The sequence below is a fragment of the Monodon monoceros genome, unplaced genomic scaffold, assembly GCF_005190385.1.
Source record: "Monodon monoceros isolate NGI ecotype Baffin Bay Population unplaced genomic scaffold, NGI_Narwhal_1 Super_Scaffold_16, whole genome shotgun sequence".
NCBI lineage: Eukaryota > Metazoa > Chordata > Mammalia > Artiodactyla > Monodontidae > Monodon > Monodon monoceros.
Window position 1 is genome coordinate 102,310,395 of NW_021703772.1, and position 15,281 is coordinate 102,325,675.

Genomic DNA, 15,281 nt, shown 5'->3' on the forward strand with positions numbered 1-15,281 from the left:
GGGGGAGGGGAGGGGAGAGAGGGGGAGGGGCAAGGGAGGGGGAGGGGGAGAGAGGGGAGGGAAAGGGAGGGAGAGAGGGGGGAGGGGGGAGGGGGGTCGCTCACGTCCTTGTCCCCCAGCGTCTCCAGCAGCAGTAGCAGGACAGTCTTGAAGTGCTCCTCCCAGACACCCAGGCTGTCCTCGCGCGCGATCTTGAGCAGCTCCAGCAGGGCGCCCTTGCGCTCCTCCACCCGCTCGTTGTGGTTGGACAGCTCTTTCAGGAGGTCCGCCACCAGGTCCGAGTGGTCAATGGGCACTTGGGGGGCACAAGACAGATGCTCAGCACCCCCGCCCTCCTGACTCCAGGAGGTGGGCCGCGCTGGGCACTGGCCTCACGTCACACCCCCAGCAGGTCACCTCGCCAGGTTAACTGTGAAAACGGGTGAGTACAGGTGTCTAGTGCTCCGGGACCAACACACAGCACCCTTCCCGAGCTGACCGGCCTCTCTCCCTCCTATTTCAGACAAAGAGGAGGAACCCCCCCCCCAAGCCCCTCCTGCATCGTCTTCTTCCCAACTCTGCTCCCTGCAACCATCCTCAGCCAGGCCCTGCCAGGAACACCCTCACTACTCTCAGACCCAATGGGCACAGTTTCCTCCAGGCCCTCCACCACCGTGTCTGACCCACTCATCCCCATTCCCTTCTTGAGCGTCCAGAGTGTAAACAAACACGGATCGCGGTGTCTAGGCTACCCACGGACTGTCCATTCACAGACGGCCAGGCCTGCCAAAATCACGTAGCGTAACTGCTTGCGGGGACTTGGGTGTGGTTTATATGGCAGAGGGGCATATCCCTTCTCTTTCCATGTTCTTTTAAGACAGCGGTCCCCAACCTTTTTGGCACCGGGGAGCGGTTTTGCGGAAGACAATTTTTCCCCAGACCGGGGCTGGGGGTGGGGGATGGTCCAGGCGGTGACGTGAGCGATGGGAAGCAGATGAAGCTTCGCTCGCTCACCTGTCGCTCACGTGTCCTGCTGTGTAGCCCGGTTCCTAACAGGCCACGGACTGGTACCGGTCCACGGCCGAGGGGGTGGGGACCCCTGTTTTAAGAGATCTCAACTCTGAATATTCACTTTAAGTAGAAAGGACGAAAAAACAAAGACAAATCATTAGGAACCTAAACTTGTACTCACATATTTCTTTAGCTTCTAAGAATGAGAAAGTTGACGTCTTCAAGAACCCTCTCATCTCCGCCCCTGCCATCCTACCTTTTCCTTTACGCCTTTTAGCATATGGTTAGTGGATAAATTACAGCCAACATCCCAATCTCCAGTCTGCCTTAAAGAAGACCAACAACTGGGTAAGTTAAACGCTGTGCCAGCTCTATGAGCAAAGAAAGGCAACAGTCCACAACTCCTAGGCAGCGCAAGTCCAAGTCAACCCTCCACCACCAGCCTCCTGCCCAGCAGACGGACGGCTGGGTACAGACCGACCTGCTCCCCACTGGCAAGTAGCAATCAACAGCCAAGGGGTCACGCTCTCAAGCCCCTGAAGCTACTTGTGCTTTCAGACCGTGGAAGGCCTTCCCTTCTGTCTCAGGGTCCCATCACTGCCTGACCCACCGAGAGCGCAGTTTTCTTCCTTTCATGTTCCCCTGGATCCAGCAGCCACTGCTAAAATGGCCCTCGCCTCTACGCCTGCCACCACAATGAGCCTGTTTCCCCTGACGGGCCTTGCACTCTGGGGCCGGGGGCTGTGTCTCGTTTCCCTGCACAGCCAGCCCTGGCAAGCCACAACCTTTGTGACACACAGTAGGCCTTCACTGAATGTTAACTGCTTAGAATTCTGATTTAAGGTCCTAATATAATTCTTCATTCAAAATTGAAAGCAACATAAAATAGCAGGCTTGGAAACAAAGTATACATATATAAGATTTTTTAAATTAATTATTAAGTTGAAATAAACCAAAACACATGAACAAGCCAGTGAGGTGAAAAGAGAAAAAAATAACTTCCAGATAAAAATACTTCATAGCAATAAGTACTCACTCACTTGTTACTCAGTAATGGACACTGGTCTTAACACAAGTGTCAGAAAAAAACCCAGACCAGTTCTGCTCCATATCAAGTGTGTTATTATACTTGGGGCAGTAACTTCACCTTTCTGGACCTCAGTTTCCTAACCCGTATGATGGGAATGATCCCTGTCTCAGCAGCCAGCACACGCCACGCAGGTGCCCAGGGCAGGTTAGATCCCCTCCCCACCTACAGGACCGAAGGTGACACAAGCAGCTCGGGAGACCTGGCTCAAATGCTGCTGAGACAGCAGAGGGAAGCCACCCAACAGAGCTCCGGGCCTCCCGGCCACAGAGCGGGACGGGAAAGCGCACACCAGAGGCTGCACCCGGGCGCCCCATTGCCCACGCCCCGCTCTCACCGCCGCCCGGGTCGTGGTTCCTCACAAGGCCGTCCCCACGGATCCTCTGTGTGCCCCCACACCCAGGCACACAGACGACTGAGCAGAGCAGGCCCCCAGTCCACCCTCGCGTGCCCGGAGCTGCCCTGGTTGGGGGGTGGGGGGATGGGAGTGGCACCAGGAGAGACAGACCGTCTCGCAGCTGCTCCATGTCATCGTCGAACACGGCCTCCTTCAGGGCCGTCTTGTCGTAGGTGCTGATGGTGTCCGAGTAGGGGTAGGGGCTGTAGTCCCGCGCCCGTGGCCCCGGGAAGGCACGCGGGGGCTGGGTGTTGAGGAGGGAGGTCTTGTTGTCCAGAGCCGTCCGGCCTCCTTCCACTGCATCGCTGCCGCCCCGGCCCTCGGTGGCGGGGGAGGTGATGCCACCATCGCGGGACACCTGGGGCACAGCACACTGTTAGTTCCTTTTCAGTGCTTGTCTCAAACTCTTCCTTTAAATCTTAAGAATTATTAGGAGAGCCAGAGATTTCTCACTTGAAGTCTGGCCACTGACAAAAGGACGGTTGTTAGTGCCTCCATTTGTAAATACCTAGCTCATAAGCTACCTCAGAGGGGACAGAACACGCTGATATTCTCATCTATTCATTCATTAGTTTACAAGGAATGTCTGTTTTACTTTGCATTTGCTGACTAATTTGACTCATTTTTGACAGATTAGTGACATGAAATTCTGAGGAGCCCTTGAGAAGGCAGTCTGCACACCTGGCACCCCCAGTCCCCCAGGAACCTCAGGTGCCCACAACACCCCAGCCAACTTCCTTCACCACCGACAGGACGGGTTTTCTCACTGACACCCTGACACAACGCCATGGACAAATGCTCCCCCAATGACCCTCTCGAGACCTACAGTGGTCCCACCACCCACGAGTCCCCTGCTATATTCCCCTCAAGTGGTGAAACGTCTCACTATGGAGAACATGACATCCCCCAGGCAGATGGCTTTTCCTTTGGGGATTTCTGACTCTCAGAACTGGTCTTTACACTGGTCAAAGAACAGGTCTTCAATATTGTCTGAAAATGTCTTTCCTGATATGCACTGAGTTTTGTCTTCAACTAATTAAACCTCTGGGCCCCTGGCCCTTGTGTCGTGTTTCTGACCCCCTTCTCTCCCTGAGGCCCTTTCTTCTGCGCACACTGGCCTGTCTGGCTCCCTTTGCAGGGAACAGAGCAAGTGTGGCTGACTGCAGGGGACAGAGCAAAACGGTCACTTCCCTCATCTCAGACGCGTGACTACAGGACAGTGGGGGAACCAATTCCAGGCAGCCAGACCACCCTGGTGAGCCCTGTGGCACTTTTTCCTTGTGCTGCTGACAAGGTGCACCGCTGTCACCCACGCTTATGCCTTTGTGCGGTTTTTATTGTAGTTTTATATATGTATGTTAAAAATTCAATCATGTAATTCATACGCGTATAATCCAGTGACATTACGTTCACAATGTGGTGTAACCATTACCACTACGTTATACTTTGGGCAAAACTTTTTCATCTTCCCCAACTGAAACTCTGTGCCTCCCTGCCCCTTCCAGCCCTGGAAACCTCTGTTCTACTTTCTGTCTCTATGAATTTGGCTGCTCTAGGGACATCATATAAGTGGAATCACACAGTGTTTGTCTTTCTGTGTCTGGCTTATTTCACTTAGCATAATGTTTTCAAGGTCCATTCATGTTGTAACATGTGTCAGTATTACATTCCTTTTTATGGCTGAATAATATTCTATTGCATGTGCATACTACGTTTTGTTTATCCATTTATTTGTTGATGGACACTTGGGCTGCTTCTACCTTTGGGCTACTGTGCCTGACACCACTCTGAACACTGGTACACAAATATCTGTTCAAGTCCCTTCTTTCATTTTCTTTGGATATACACCTAGTGGAACTGCTGGGATGCGTTTGGTTCTTACACATCCCACCCAGAAGATTTTGTCCTAATATAACTGTTAGGATATAAAAGAATATATAATATGTGTACAGACATGAACAAAATGAGACTTAACAGGGGTTTTCTCTCGGTATAAGATGATTCATGGATGATTTTAATTTTTTTCTCTATGTAACTCTCTTCTAAAAGTAAAACATGTATGATTAATATAATAAAAAGATTATTTATAAAAGGAGAAAGGGTTTAAAAACTTCAGACATTCAAAAAAGAAAGCTAGGGCTTCCCTGGTGGCGCAGTGGTTAAGAATCCGCCTGCCAATGCAGGGGACGTGGGTTGGAGCCCTGGTCCAGGAAGACCCCACATGCCACGGAGCAACTAAGCCCGTGCGCCACAACTACTGAGCCTGCGCTCTGGAGCCCATGAGCCACAGCTACCGAGCCCACGTGCCACAACTACTGAGCCTGCGCTCTAGGGCCCGTGCGCCACAACTACTGAAGCCCTTGTGCCTAGAGCCTGTGCTCCGCAACAAGAGAAGCCACCGCAGTGAGAAGAAGCCCGTGCACCGCAACCAGGAGGAGCCCCCGCTCGCCGCAACTAGAGAAAGCCCGCGCGCAGCAGCAAAAACCCAATGCAGCCAAAAATAAATAAAATAAAATAATTTATTGAAAAATAGAAAACTGAACTCCTAATACTAATCACTTTTAACAACAAAATCGTGCCTTCTCAACTCGGTATATTGTATTACCCCAGTCTTAGTCTGCATGCAGATTTTACAGAGTGGGAGTCACAGTGCACAGAACAGCATATATTTTGCTTTCCTCAAAGGATCAGCATGTCCCACGTAAATAAAAATTTTGCAGCCATAATGTTTAATCACACCACTATTTCTTGTGTTTTAATAAGATTTACTGCCTGATTCCCCTTCTGTGTTTTCCTTAATGTTTTTGTTTCTTGCTGTTATAAATAATGCTGAAATAAGCTACTTTGTGTAAATAACGTCTTTCTTCCCTTTTGTCAAGTTAGTTACTTGGCGCAGATTGCCAGAAGTTAGATTTTTAGATAAAGGATATGAAACTTAAAATCGCTTTTGCTGAATACGACTTTTCACTAAGCTCCAAAAGAGCCGCATCAATTTTCCAAGCCATCAGTACTACACTCGTTGCTGATGTCCCTTCTGGCATCAAGTGCTCTAATTTCTACTTGAGACAAAGAAATGGAACCTCAGAATCTGCCTGTGGGATTTCTGTAACTGCCCGGAAGGCTGGACGTGCACGCGTTTGTGTCTGTCTCTGCCTGTGTGACCCACCCTCCCCCTGGATGTGACCTGCGCCCTGACGGACTCTGTCTGACCAGACTGGGCCCGCTGGTCAAGCTTGAGCAGAGAGATGCGGGTGCCTGACTCTTCCACACTTACTGCACTTTTATAGCGGCTTCTTAGCTAACATTTGGTGACCAGTGGCGAAGATGCTGACTTTGGACTTCCTCAACTCTTCCTTTTCCTCTCCCCGCCCCTCTGAGCCGAGACCCGTCAGCGCCCCGTCTGCCACCCCCTGCCAGCCCCGCAGCCCCTCCCAGCTCCCCGCTTCCCCATCCTGGTACGGGCCTGCTCTCTCCACCTTCCCCCCACTCCTTTCAACATCCGGCACGGTGTTTTTTCATACTTTGAGAAGCTGGAAACAACTTAAACGTTCCCAAATAGGGCACCGAGGACATGACTGTGGCACATATCCTTACGCTGAACTATCATCCAGCCACAAGAAGGCACATGAAAGATGACACCAAACAGGAGGCACCCTATGAAGTCACCTTTACCTTAAAGAACACGCTCCATACACCCCTACACATACAGACATGTACAGGTACACCTAAGGGAATAGAAAGATGCACACCCAAGTGTTAATGGTGGCTCTCTCTAAAGATGTTTTTTCTTCCTTCTTTTCTTTACATGCTGGCTCTATACCTCTGTCATCCAGCTTCTCCTGGGGCCTCTGCTGTTCCTGGCAGGACTTCTGTTTCCCTGATCAGAACCCCACCCGACCCCAAGTTCCTCGCATGCACTTCAGAAGCCTTTCCCGTCTCCTCAGCACAAGCGCTGCCCATGGACAGCAGAGCTGCCAGTGTGGACACCCTCCAAGTCCCGCTTCCACAGGCCCGCTCCCTTCCTTCCTGGCTAAGGCCAACCCGCTCCCCCAGGGCCCCCGTCTCGCCACCTCCCCACGTCCTCAAGGACCCGTGTCCGTGAATCGTCCACTGCCCCCGCTGCAGAGCCAACACCTTTCTCTCCACACGGGCCAGGTCTCTCCCACTGCACACCCACCGTCGGCCCCTCCTCGCTCCAGCCTGTGCTCGAGTTGGCCCTCGGCCCACTGTGACCTCGTGTCCACTCCCAGCTCTGCTCTCAGCTCTGCTCACAACACTCAATGGACTCCCGGAGAAACTAACCCTGGAAACTGCAGACTGTGATTAGGTCTAAAAGCTATTTAAGAAAAAGAAGACAGAAGTCCAGACGGGGGCCCAATCTCAAAGAAAAGGTCTTGGCCCTACATCCAAACACCGGTGAGTAACTGTGTGGTTTAAATATTCTAGATTAAAATAGACTATTTAATGCAGACCGTAAAAAAAAGATCCAGTGGAGCCCTTTCAGTCCACGTCTGACTCGAGACCCCTTTGGCTGGAACATCCTTCCCGAAAGCCCCCCTCAAATTCCAGGACGCCACATTCTCCTCAGCTCTCCTTCTTGAGCCCCCTTCTTCTGTCTTTCCCTCAGTGGTGATGCTCCTGAGGATTCGGCCCTTACCCTCCTCCACTTGGCTGATTTCACTTACTTTTCTTTAGTTACCATCAAGCATCTAGTCAGTGTCCCTCAAACCTCCACCTGCAGCCCAAATCGCCAGCCTCAACTCCAGGCTGCGCACCCGAAGGCCTGTGGCTGCGTCTGCCTGGATGTCTCACTGCGCTCCACAGGGCTCCACATTGCCTCTTCTCCCCGTGACATCGCCTCACTGCGGTGCAGCAGCACTTCCTCGACAGTCCCTGCCGGACTCTCCGGCTCTCCCACTTCTGCTCACGCACTACCCGACCCAGCTCCCTCCAGGGTCACTCCCCATGGCAGAGTGACAGCGACCCTCCTTAGACGTGCGTGGGACCATGGCTCTTCCCTGGTTAAAAATCCTTCAGATTCTTCAGGGACCCCAGAGTAGTCTGGACGATGGCTGTGCACCCCCTGGTGTGAACGCCCTTCTCTTCCCAGGGCCTCCCCAACACCAGGGCACGCCCACCTTCTCCCTGCCCCCGTGCCCACTCCCATCCCTCTGCCTTCCCACAGGCCCCTCTCAGACGACAACCTCCTACTTGACCCGACAAGTGCCTCGTGACCTCGTGGCCTCCGTGCTCAGAGGGTGACATCGTCTCCTCTGCAGATCTGTCCTGCGCCACTCTGCCCCTCTGCAGGAGGCTGCAGCTCCCGGAGAGCCACGCTGGCGTCGGGCGCAGGCTCACTGTTTTTATCATATCAGAGGAACAAAAACGTGTCCAGGATAAATGAAAGCCAGCTGAGAGAAAGGGCATTTAACATTCTTCACCAAGATAGCTGAGGGCTGCTGCAATTTCGTAAAGTTGCCTTGGGCCTCTTAAAATCATACCATTCTAACTACGAGATAAAAATAATGTTGGAGTTCAGTAATCCCCGCGGTCAGCGTTCAGGACTATCCCTTAAGGGACACACAGCTCTCTACCGGCCTGGGTGGTGACCGCCCCCTCACTGATGAATGGCCCTGTTAGCCTGCGGGTACTCACGACATCACAGTCCTTCCTGCCGTCTCTTTTAATGGGCTCATTCAGATCCTCCTGGCTTCGAAAACTAAACTTTTCGATGGCTTCTGTCACTCCACGCAAAGAACTATAGATTTCTTCAGAGTTCAGGTTCTCGGTATCATAGTCCAGCAGGCTAAAGAGCAAAAATATTTCATTTCTTAAATTAAGGCACATGCATAAAATTGAGGTATGGGTAAAAATGACTTCTAATCATTTACGGAGTAAGACGTAATTATAGTTTCTTTAGGTGATTTGGAATGATAAGGAAGACATCTTTTGTTAAGAGTACCACCACTGGACAATTGAATCATACAGCTTCCTTGTCAGATCTGGTCCCAAACACATGACATCAGCACTCAATAAGAGCCAGTGGGAAACAACAAGAACCACGAGAATGCAGGAACTCAAAGAGGGACAACTGGTGACGATGCACGAGGTTAATGGACGTGGAAAAATAACTTTCGTATCTTGAAGATGGAAAAAAGCAGTTTGGTTGTTACTGGTCTCAAATGTACAAATAAATGAAAAGAAAGCTAGTTATTACACACCAATTTTAAAGGAGCAAAGTGCATGACCTCAGAAAGCTGGGTTATGCTCACCAGTATCAGAAACCTATGAAATAAAACCCCAGAGTAGAAAATGCCTCAAAGTCAGATCCACCAACGGACTCCTGAAAGCCTCTCACGCCATCTAATCCAGGAATTTGCTTGAATAACCAAATTCTTCTAGACACGGATAGTGGGAGTTTTACAGTGAAAGCAGATCTTATAAAGATGAGTCACACTTCCAGATGAATATCTAAAAGCACTCCAGAAAGCAAGAAATATTTGTCCCTTACAGAAAAGTGACGTCAACTGTTGTCCTTTCAGACATTTAGCATAGCAAAACACAAAGTAAAGCAAAAATCCTCAACAGCCTTCTGGTGTAACGCAGTGTATCAACAAGTGACCTTTACATGTTTGAAAAGTACACTGAAACAGACAGAAGATCCTAAGAACAACAACCATTACCTTCCCTCAAAAAGAATAAACCGTCACTTGCCCCAAGAAAGTATTCAAGAAAAAATCGGATGAGTTGGTCTAATTTCATGTCCAGACAGTCCTGAGCTATACTGAGAACTACCAAGGACACTAAAAGAATCCTTGGCTGTATATAAGTAAGCATTCAACAACATGCATTATTAAGGACTAAAGAAGACCGATCTTTCTCTTCTTCCAAAGAGAAATAACTGAAACCAGTCACCCACTGGTGGGAACCCCGGCTAAGGGCAACCCAGCCAGTCCTGTGCATTCTGTTGAGAGGAAACTTCCCTGTAACTTAAAAACAAAAAATGTTTACCAACCTCTCCCTCAACACACACACTTTTTTTTTTTTTTTTTTTTTTTTAAGGTTTGGGCAGATGAACAAGACAAGATTTGAACAGCGCTCACTTGGAGTAGCCAGACCGCTACTGGCTGGAGGCTGTAATGACCCGAGTGTTTTCTAAGGCCGGATGGGTCCTGCGAGAGTACAAGATCTGAATTCATTCACCCGGCGAGATGAATTCACTCTCCTGTTGCAAACCTGGCCCAGGTAGAACCCATTCTTCTCTTCTGATGAATGAAAGAACACAGACACCCCAACTGCACTTGGAGAGCTCACAAAAACACACGCCAACTCAAAGACTGGCTCTGGCCATCAAACAAAAAGAATTGTGAGCTTCAACACGTTTACAGCTAAGACTCCGTGTATACACTGGCAGGAAGCAGAATCAAAAAACCTGAACAGAATTCAAGATTTCAACCCCTTCTAAGTTCATAACGTTATCTGTCTAAGAGGCAATAATACCCCTTTGGCATGAAGAAAGCGTGACTGGGGAGCACTGGGGCCCCCTGACCGTTCCCCTCCCCGGCCCCTTCTAGAACAGCACAGCACCAGCTTATGGGTGAGCAAAGGCATTTATACATCTGGCCAGTACACCGTTTTTCATAAATAAAGGCTGAATATGACTTAAACAAAAAATATGTATACGAGATGTAAAAAGATGCCTGAAAATACTATTAATCACAACAACCAAAAAGAGTAACATAGCCCATGCAAAAGGGAAAAAACCGAAACAAAACAGGAAGGATGGAGGGATGGACAGGAGGAAGTCTGGGGGACGTTCAGCTTTTAAGGGATGTCACAATATTATTCTCCATGTCGCTTCAGAAGATGTTAGGTTTCATGTAGTTCATCCCATTATTCCTACCCTGAACTTTCTTAAAATACCTCATTTCGGTTCACATAACTTTAGCATGATAGCAGCCTCTCTTTAAAATAGGAAAATAAAGGATTCTGCCACTTAATGTTCCTCCTTCTTACGTTCAATTAATAAACCAACTCAGACTTCCAATTTAGGAGAACGTGTGCACGGCCAGGCACAATCTATTGGGGACACTTCTTTTAGACTCACTAGCTTGAGCTTTGAAGCATCTCCTTGGTATGAAGTGGAAACTGTGAGCTCCAGGTGAGACAGAGCATTATTTTCCTCTAAAGGGAAGCAGACAGTGTCGCTTTCCTTGCCATTTCACGTTCTGGCGTTTGCGTTTTTTCCAGTCAATACCTGTGAGCCCTTATTTCATAGGGAAAAAGGACACTCTCGTGGATGCCGTCATCAGGGAATCACAGGTGATGTGGTCCCGACAAGCAATACCCACAAGGGAACAGCAAGGGGGAGGCAGCAGCTCTGCTTAGAAGAGACCTGGTTGGGTGAACCCCAATCTGCCACCTGCCCTCACATTCTGTCTTGTTTTAGCTCGGAGGTATAATCCCTTAGGTTAAAGGCCAGGTCCTAGGAGTCTGTAAACACTGTGATTAGACTCCAGAAAGGTTTCCATAGGGTTCTTTAGATTAGGAAGAGTTGCTCAATCGGTCAATACTCACTGACCTGAGGTCAGGCCAGGGCACCCAATACCGGGGCAGAAGAAGGCTCTGGCCTCACCCTGCAGAAAGGCTGCACAGCGGAGGCGGGGAGATGCGTGAGGTCAGGTCACCAAGGAAAGAAAAGCCGGAGACAGGAAGTGTGCCTTCTGAGAGCTTCTTCTTCGTCATTTTGTAGGGAAAAGATACTAGGTATGGAATGAGGATAATTGTTCCTTCTCATGAAATCAACAGGGTTTTGGCGAAGAGAAAAGATACAGATTTCCTCTTAGTTTTATGTAACCGATAGGTTCTCTAAGTGTAAAGGTCTCTGGGTCCACTCTCTCTCCCTCTGACAGTTAACAGAAGTTATAGTTGTTTGTGAAGTGTTAGCTGTAGCATTGTACACACGTGTAAAAGGTGATTCTGGGAACAGATGTCCTCTGGAGGGTGGTCTCAGTGGCCGGATGGGAAGACTGGCTGGGGGTGAAGCTTGGTGCCCAGTAAGGCACACAGGTCAGTGTACTGGGAGACGGTCAATCAACCGGTCTGATACGTTGAGGCATGACTAACCTTTAAGACAAATGCAGTGGCACGCTTTATTAACACTGAGGACGCAGCCGTCTCACTGTCGACGCGCCCGTGCCCCAACCTGCGCATCTGGACAGTCACCACAGGAGTCTCTGCACGTTTTAGAAGCTACTTTCAGAACTGGGAGAGTTTCCAAAGGAAGATGCTGTTAAAACACTTAGCTGACTTGTTTACTACATACAGTCTCGCTGTGTCGAGGACATAAAGTAAGAATGTAAATCTTCTGTGCAAAAGCTATCTCTGAGGCATTCAAAAGTAAGACTTCTTTATTTTGTTTTGTCTTTACCCTTGTCCTGCCACAGAGGGTGCAAACTCATCTCACACAGCACAGAGGCAGCTGGACTGCTCCGTCCTCTGCTCATGTAATCATAGGGCTCCAGGGAAGGGATCCTCTGATCTTTGGACCTTTATAAAAAGCACCTAAGAGACCCTCAAACACGAATCCGTAGGAGCCCATGGAGTCTCCTTTGTAAAGCACTGTCGCATTCGGCCAGAAGCCTGTGGGGACCCCACGGCTCTCCCGCCCGGTGCTGGGCCCCCTTTATGGGATGTCACGGGGAGGGCACCTCTCGGGGCTGCCTTTCTGGATCTGAGTCCTCAGACTATCAGCACATGTGGGACATCAGGACGGGACATCAGGAAGGACACTGGCCCACACCACTGACAGCAGGACTGAGGACCTCAGGTTTGGGAGGAAGCAGCCCTGTGCGGTCAAGCAGAAGGCTGGGGACACCGCGCCCGGTCGCAGCCCTGACGGCACGCATTGCCTGAGCCCCTTCCAGGGGCCGAGCGCTGCAACCACAGATGTCGGTGGATGTGGCCAGTTGATGCAATGGTCCCCTCTCCTGGGGGCACCGTAGGAGCGTCCTCGAGAGGTCTGGCCGAGGCCACGCCCCTGGCTCACACTTCTCACCAAGGCTCTAGCCCCGCTGGTCTCAGCCGGAGGCGGCGGAGAGGCTTCCCCAGAGACCTGAGGCGACGTTGGAAGTGCAATAATATTGTGACACCTCAGAGAAGTGGAACAGGTAGCTCGTTACCTGGGAGAGTAAGGGCGCCTGAGAGTCTTGTGGGAGGGAGCGGTGGGGATGGAGCTAGGCTGAGGAAAGGGAGCTGGCTGCTTCGACCACCCATCGGCACTGCAACCCCACAACCGACTGCGGTGATCAGAAGACGAGAGTCAGAGAAAGAGACAAGACAGGCAAGGGCGGCACTATACTCTCTGTCCTAGAGCCCCTCTCCCTGACAAAGCTCTACCCAGAGTCATGCTGCACCATTCGGGGACAAAAACCAATTCTGAGTCCTGCATTTATGTTTTTAAATCACATGAGATTCCAACTACAGGACTGTGTGTGTGTAAAGGAAATTACAAGCACTTACATGCAAAAAACACAGATGTACTTGCAGATAATGCAATCGGTTATTTCAGAAAGAACCAAAGAAGGATTCATGGGCCTTAATTCAAATGGGACCGAAGGGACGAGAGCAGGAAGCCTCAGGGAAGGTGCCACCCGGCCAGATCTCTCAGGCAGGGGACAAAGCGTCCCCCCACCGGGACGACCCTCAGATGGGTATTTCCTTCTGTGAAAACAACAGCACCACTGGGGGGGCGGGCCATGGCCCACAGGCTGGCTCCGAGAGGGGGGAATGCTCACGTGACCTGACATGAGGACTAAAGTGCGCCTGAGAACACAGGCTCTCCTCACCTGGCAGGTGTCCCTAAGTGACCTGGGTGTGCAAAGGCCCTGCCAGAGTTCTAACAACTGCTGCAGTTCAACAGACCCAGAGACACGGGACGGGCGTGAACTGAGCTAACCGCAAATGGGATACGAGGCCAAGGGGTCCACAGGACCAGGGTCCCTACGGAGCAGCACGCCTGCCCCGGCACTCATGGCGGGTCTGAGAGCAGTGGTCCAGAGCTGGTCTTCACCTGAGGACAGTGAAGGCCCCATTTTATAAGGAATACAAGGTGTGGAGGGGAGCAGTCACTGTGGCACAGAAGGGCCAAAGGTCTCCTCTAGGCCACACACTGAGTCAGCGGCACAAGAGGACACGGGAGACCCCCTCAACTGGGGCCCTGCCAGTAGGGGGAGGACCAAGAGGATGCGCCAGCACCTCCCTGTGGGAGGGGGTCTCCAGCTTGATCCCCATCTTGAGTCCGTGCACACGCTTGATCGTCTGACGGGATGAGTGTAAAATCCACCTAAAATTGCCTTTTATTGTTGGGTTACCAGAGGTTATCTGCTGAGCGCTCCACGGCATGTTTGTCAGGAATGCACAGCAGACCAGAGTGAGGACGGCCACGTGCTTTTTCTATCTTAAAGGGAACGGACTGCACGTAATTGCTGAAGCCCCTTGCAACTCTGTTTTTCAATTAGCATCGATCACACTCGGTGAAATGAGCTGAAATGTAAATGTGTGTTTAATGATGGAACTCTCCAGGCCATTCGTCTTCTCCCCGAAGACTTGGAGCATCTGTTTGCTCACTGGGAATAAGCAGGACTCCTCTCTCCCACAGAAATGATGACTGATGGATGGAACTTCCACAAAAGTCTAACTTGTTTGCTACGGCTTCTCTAATGTTACTGGGTGGATAAAAATGAATTCCTCACTAGCGATTTTTTTTTTTTAAACTATCAAATTAAATGTGTTCATCATGTTAGAGTATTTTCTTATTCCCAGCATAATCTGAGTGTAGAATTTTTGGACTAAAAAAAAAGTAACTAGTTTATTTTGATACTCAAAGTTAGATTAAAAACAAACAACTCAGTAACTCTTCCCCTTAAGGACAAAAAGCTAACATCCAATGGGAAAGATAAAATAGCGGGTCATAGAAAATAAATGTTTCAAGAGCACCGCTCAGAAAAATAGCTGAGATTATATCCTGTAGAATTGGTCTATCCCTACTTAGAATGTGGTAACCCAGTACATTCTCCTATTTAGTGCAAGAGTTCATTCCTTTTATAAATTTCCTGGTAGAACGTATGTAGCCCATTTGAATATTTCCCGTGATATGATGACATGGGGGCAGCTTTTCCCACTTCTGGACAGTTGTGGTTGTGAGAAAAATTATTTCTCCTGTTGAGTTCAAGTTGGCTAAGGCCATTCTGGCTACTTATGCACTGACTGAGGGCATATTGTGTTTAAAAAGAAAGAAGGAAATTACACAACTAAATAATCCCTTAAAGAAGAATTGCTTGATAAGAAAATATTTAGGTCACACTTGGACTTTTTAAGATTGAAAATAAATCTCCCCATTTCTTCCACTCACCTGTAACCCTAACAGTAAAAATTTAGGCCAGGCTAGTTAAGAATGAATATGGTGACCTGGAAAACTAAATTAGAATTTTTAAATAATCTGGACATCCATGAAGCTTAATACCTAGCCAAGTCTTAGCTCTGCTGGATTATGCTAGCAGCTCCCACCAATCTTTGACTTAGACCATGAGCACCTATAACAAAATACTTCATTTGAATTTTACCTTTTGTTTATTACCTAAAGAATGTGCCACCCTATTAATGAAATAACTAAAAAATAAGAAGTATGAACTGTGTATTATGGAAGAAAAGATTTCCCAATGTTGCAGAAGTACCATTTCTAAACAAAGGCAACAATTTACAGAGAAGACAACTTCTCCATAAAATTCTCTCCTACCGAGGAGGAGG

The 15,281-nt window shown here is 49.4% G+C and overlaps 1 protein-coding gene across 9 annotated transcripts in view; it reads right to left on the reverse strand.

The window, feature by feature from the left end:
- The window catches only part of CLASP1 (cytoplasmic linker associated protein 1), a 271,572-nt gene that overhangs the window by 33,511 nt on the left and 222,780 nt on the right, over positions 1-15,281 (reverse strand). For 8 of the 9 annotated variants that reach the window (XM_029224716.1, XM_029224715.1, XM_029224717.1 and 5 more), the window contains 3 exons: positions 8,130-8,280; positions 2,586-2,832; positions 105-295 (listed from right to left, as the gene is read on the reverse strand). In XM_029224716.1, coding sequence (XP_029080549.1) covers positions 105-295; positions 2,586-2,832; positions 8,130-8,280 — 589 coding nt within the window. Of the gene's footprint in view, positions 1-104; positions 296-993; positions 2,833-8,129; positions 8,281-15,281 lie in introns of those variants that run through there. The other variant, XR_003793859.1, reaches the window with a different exon arrangement.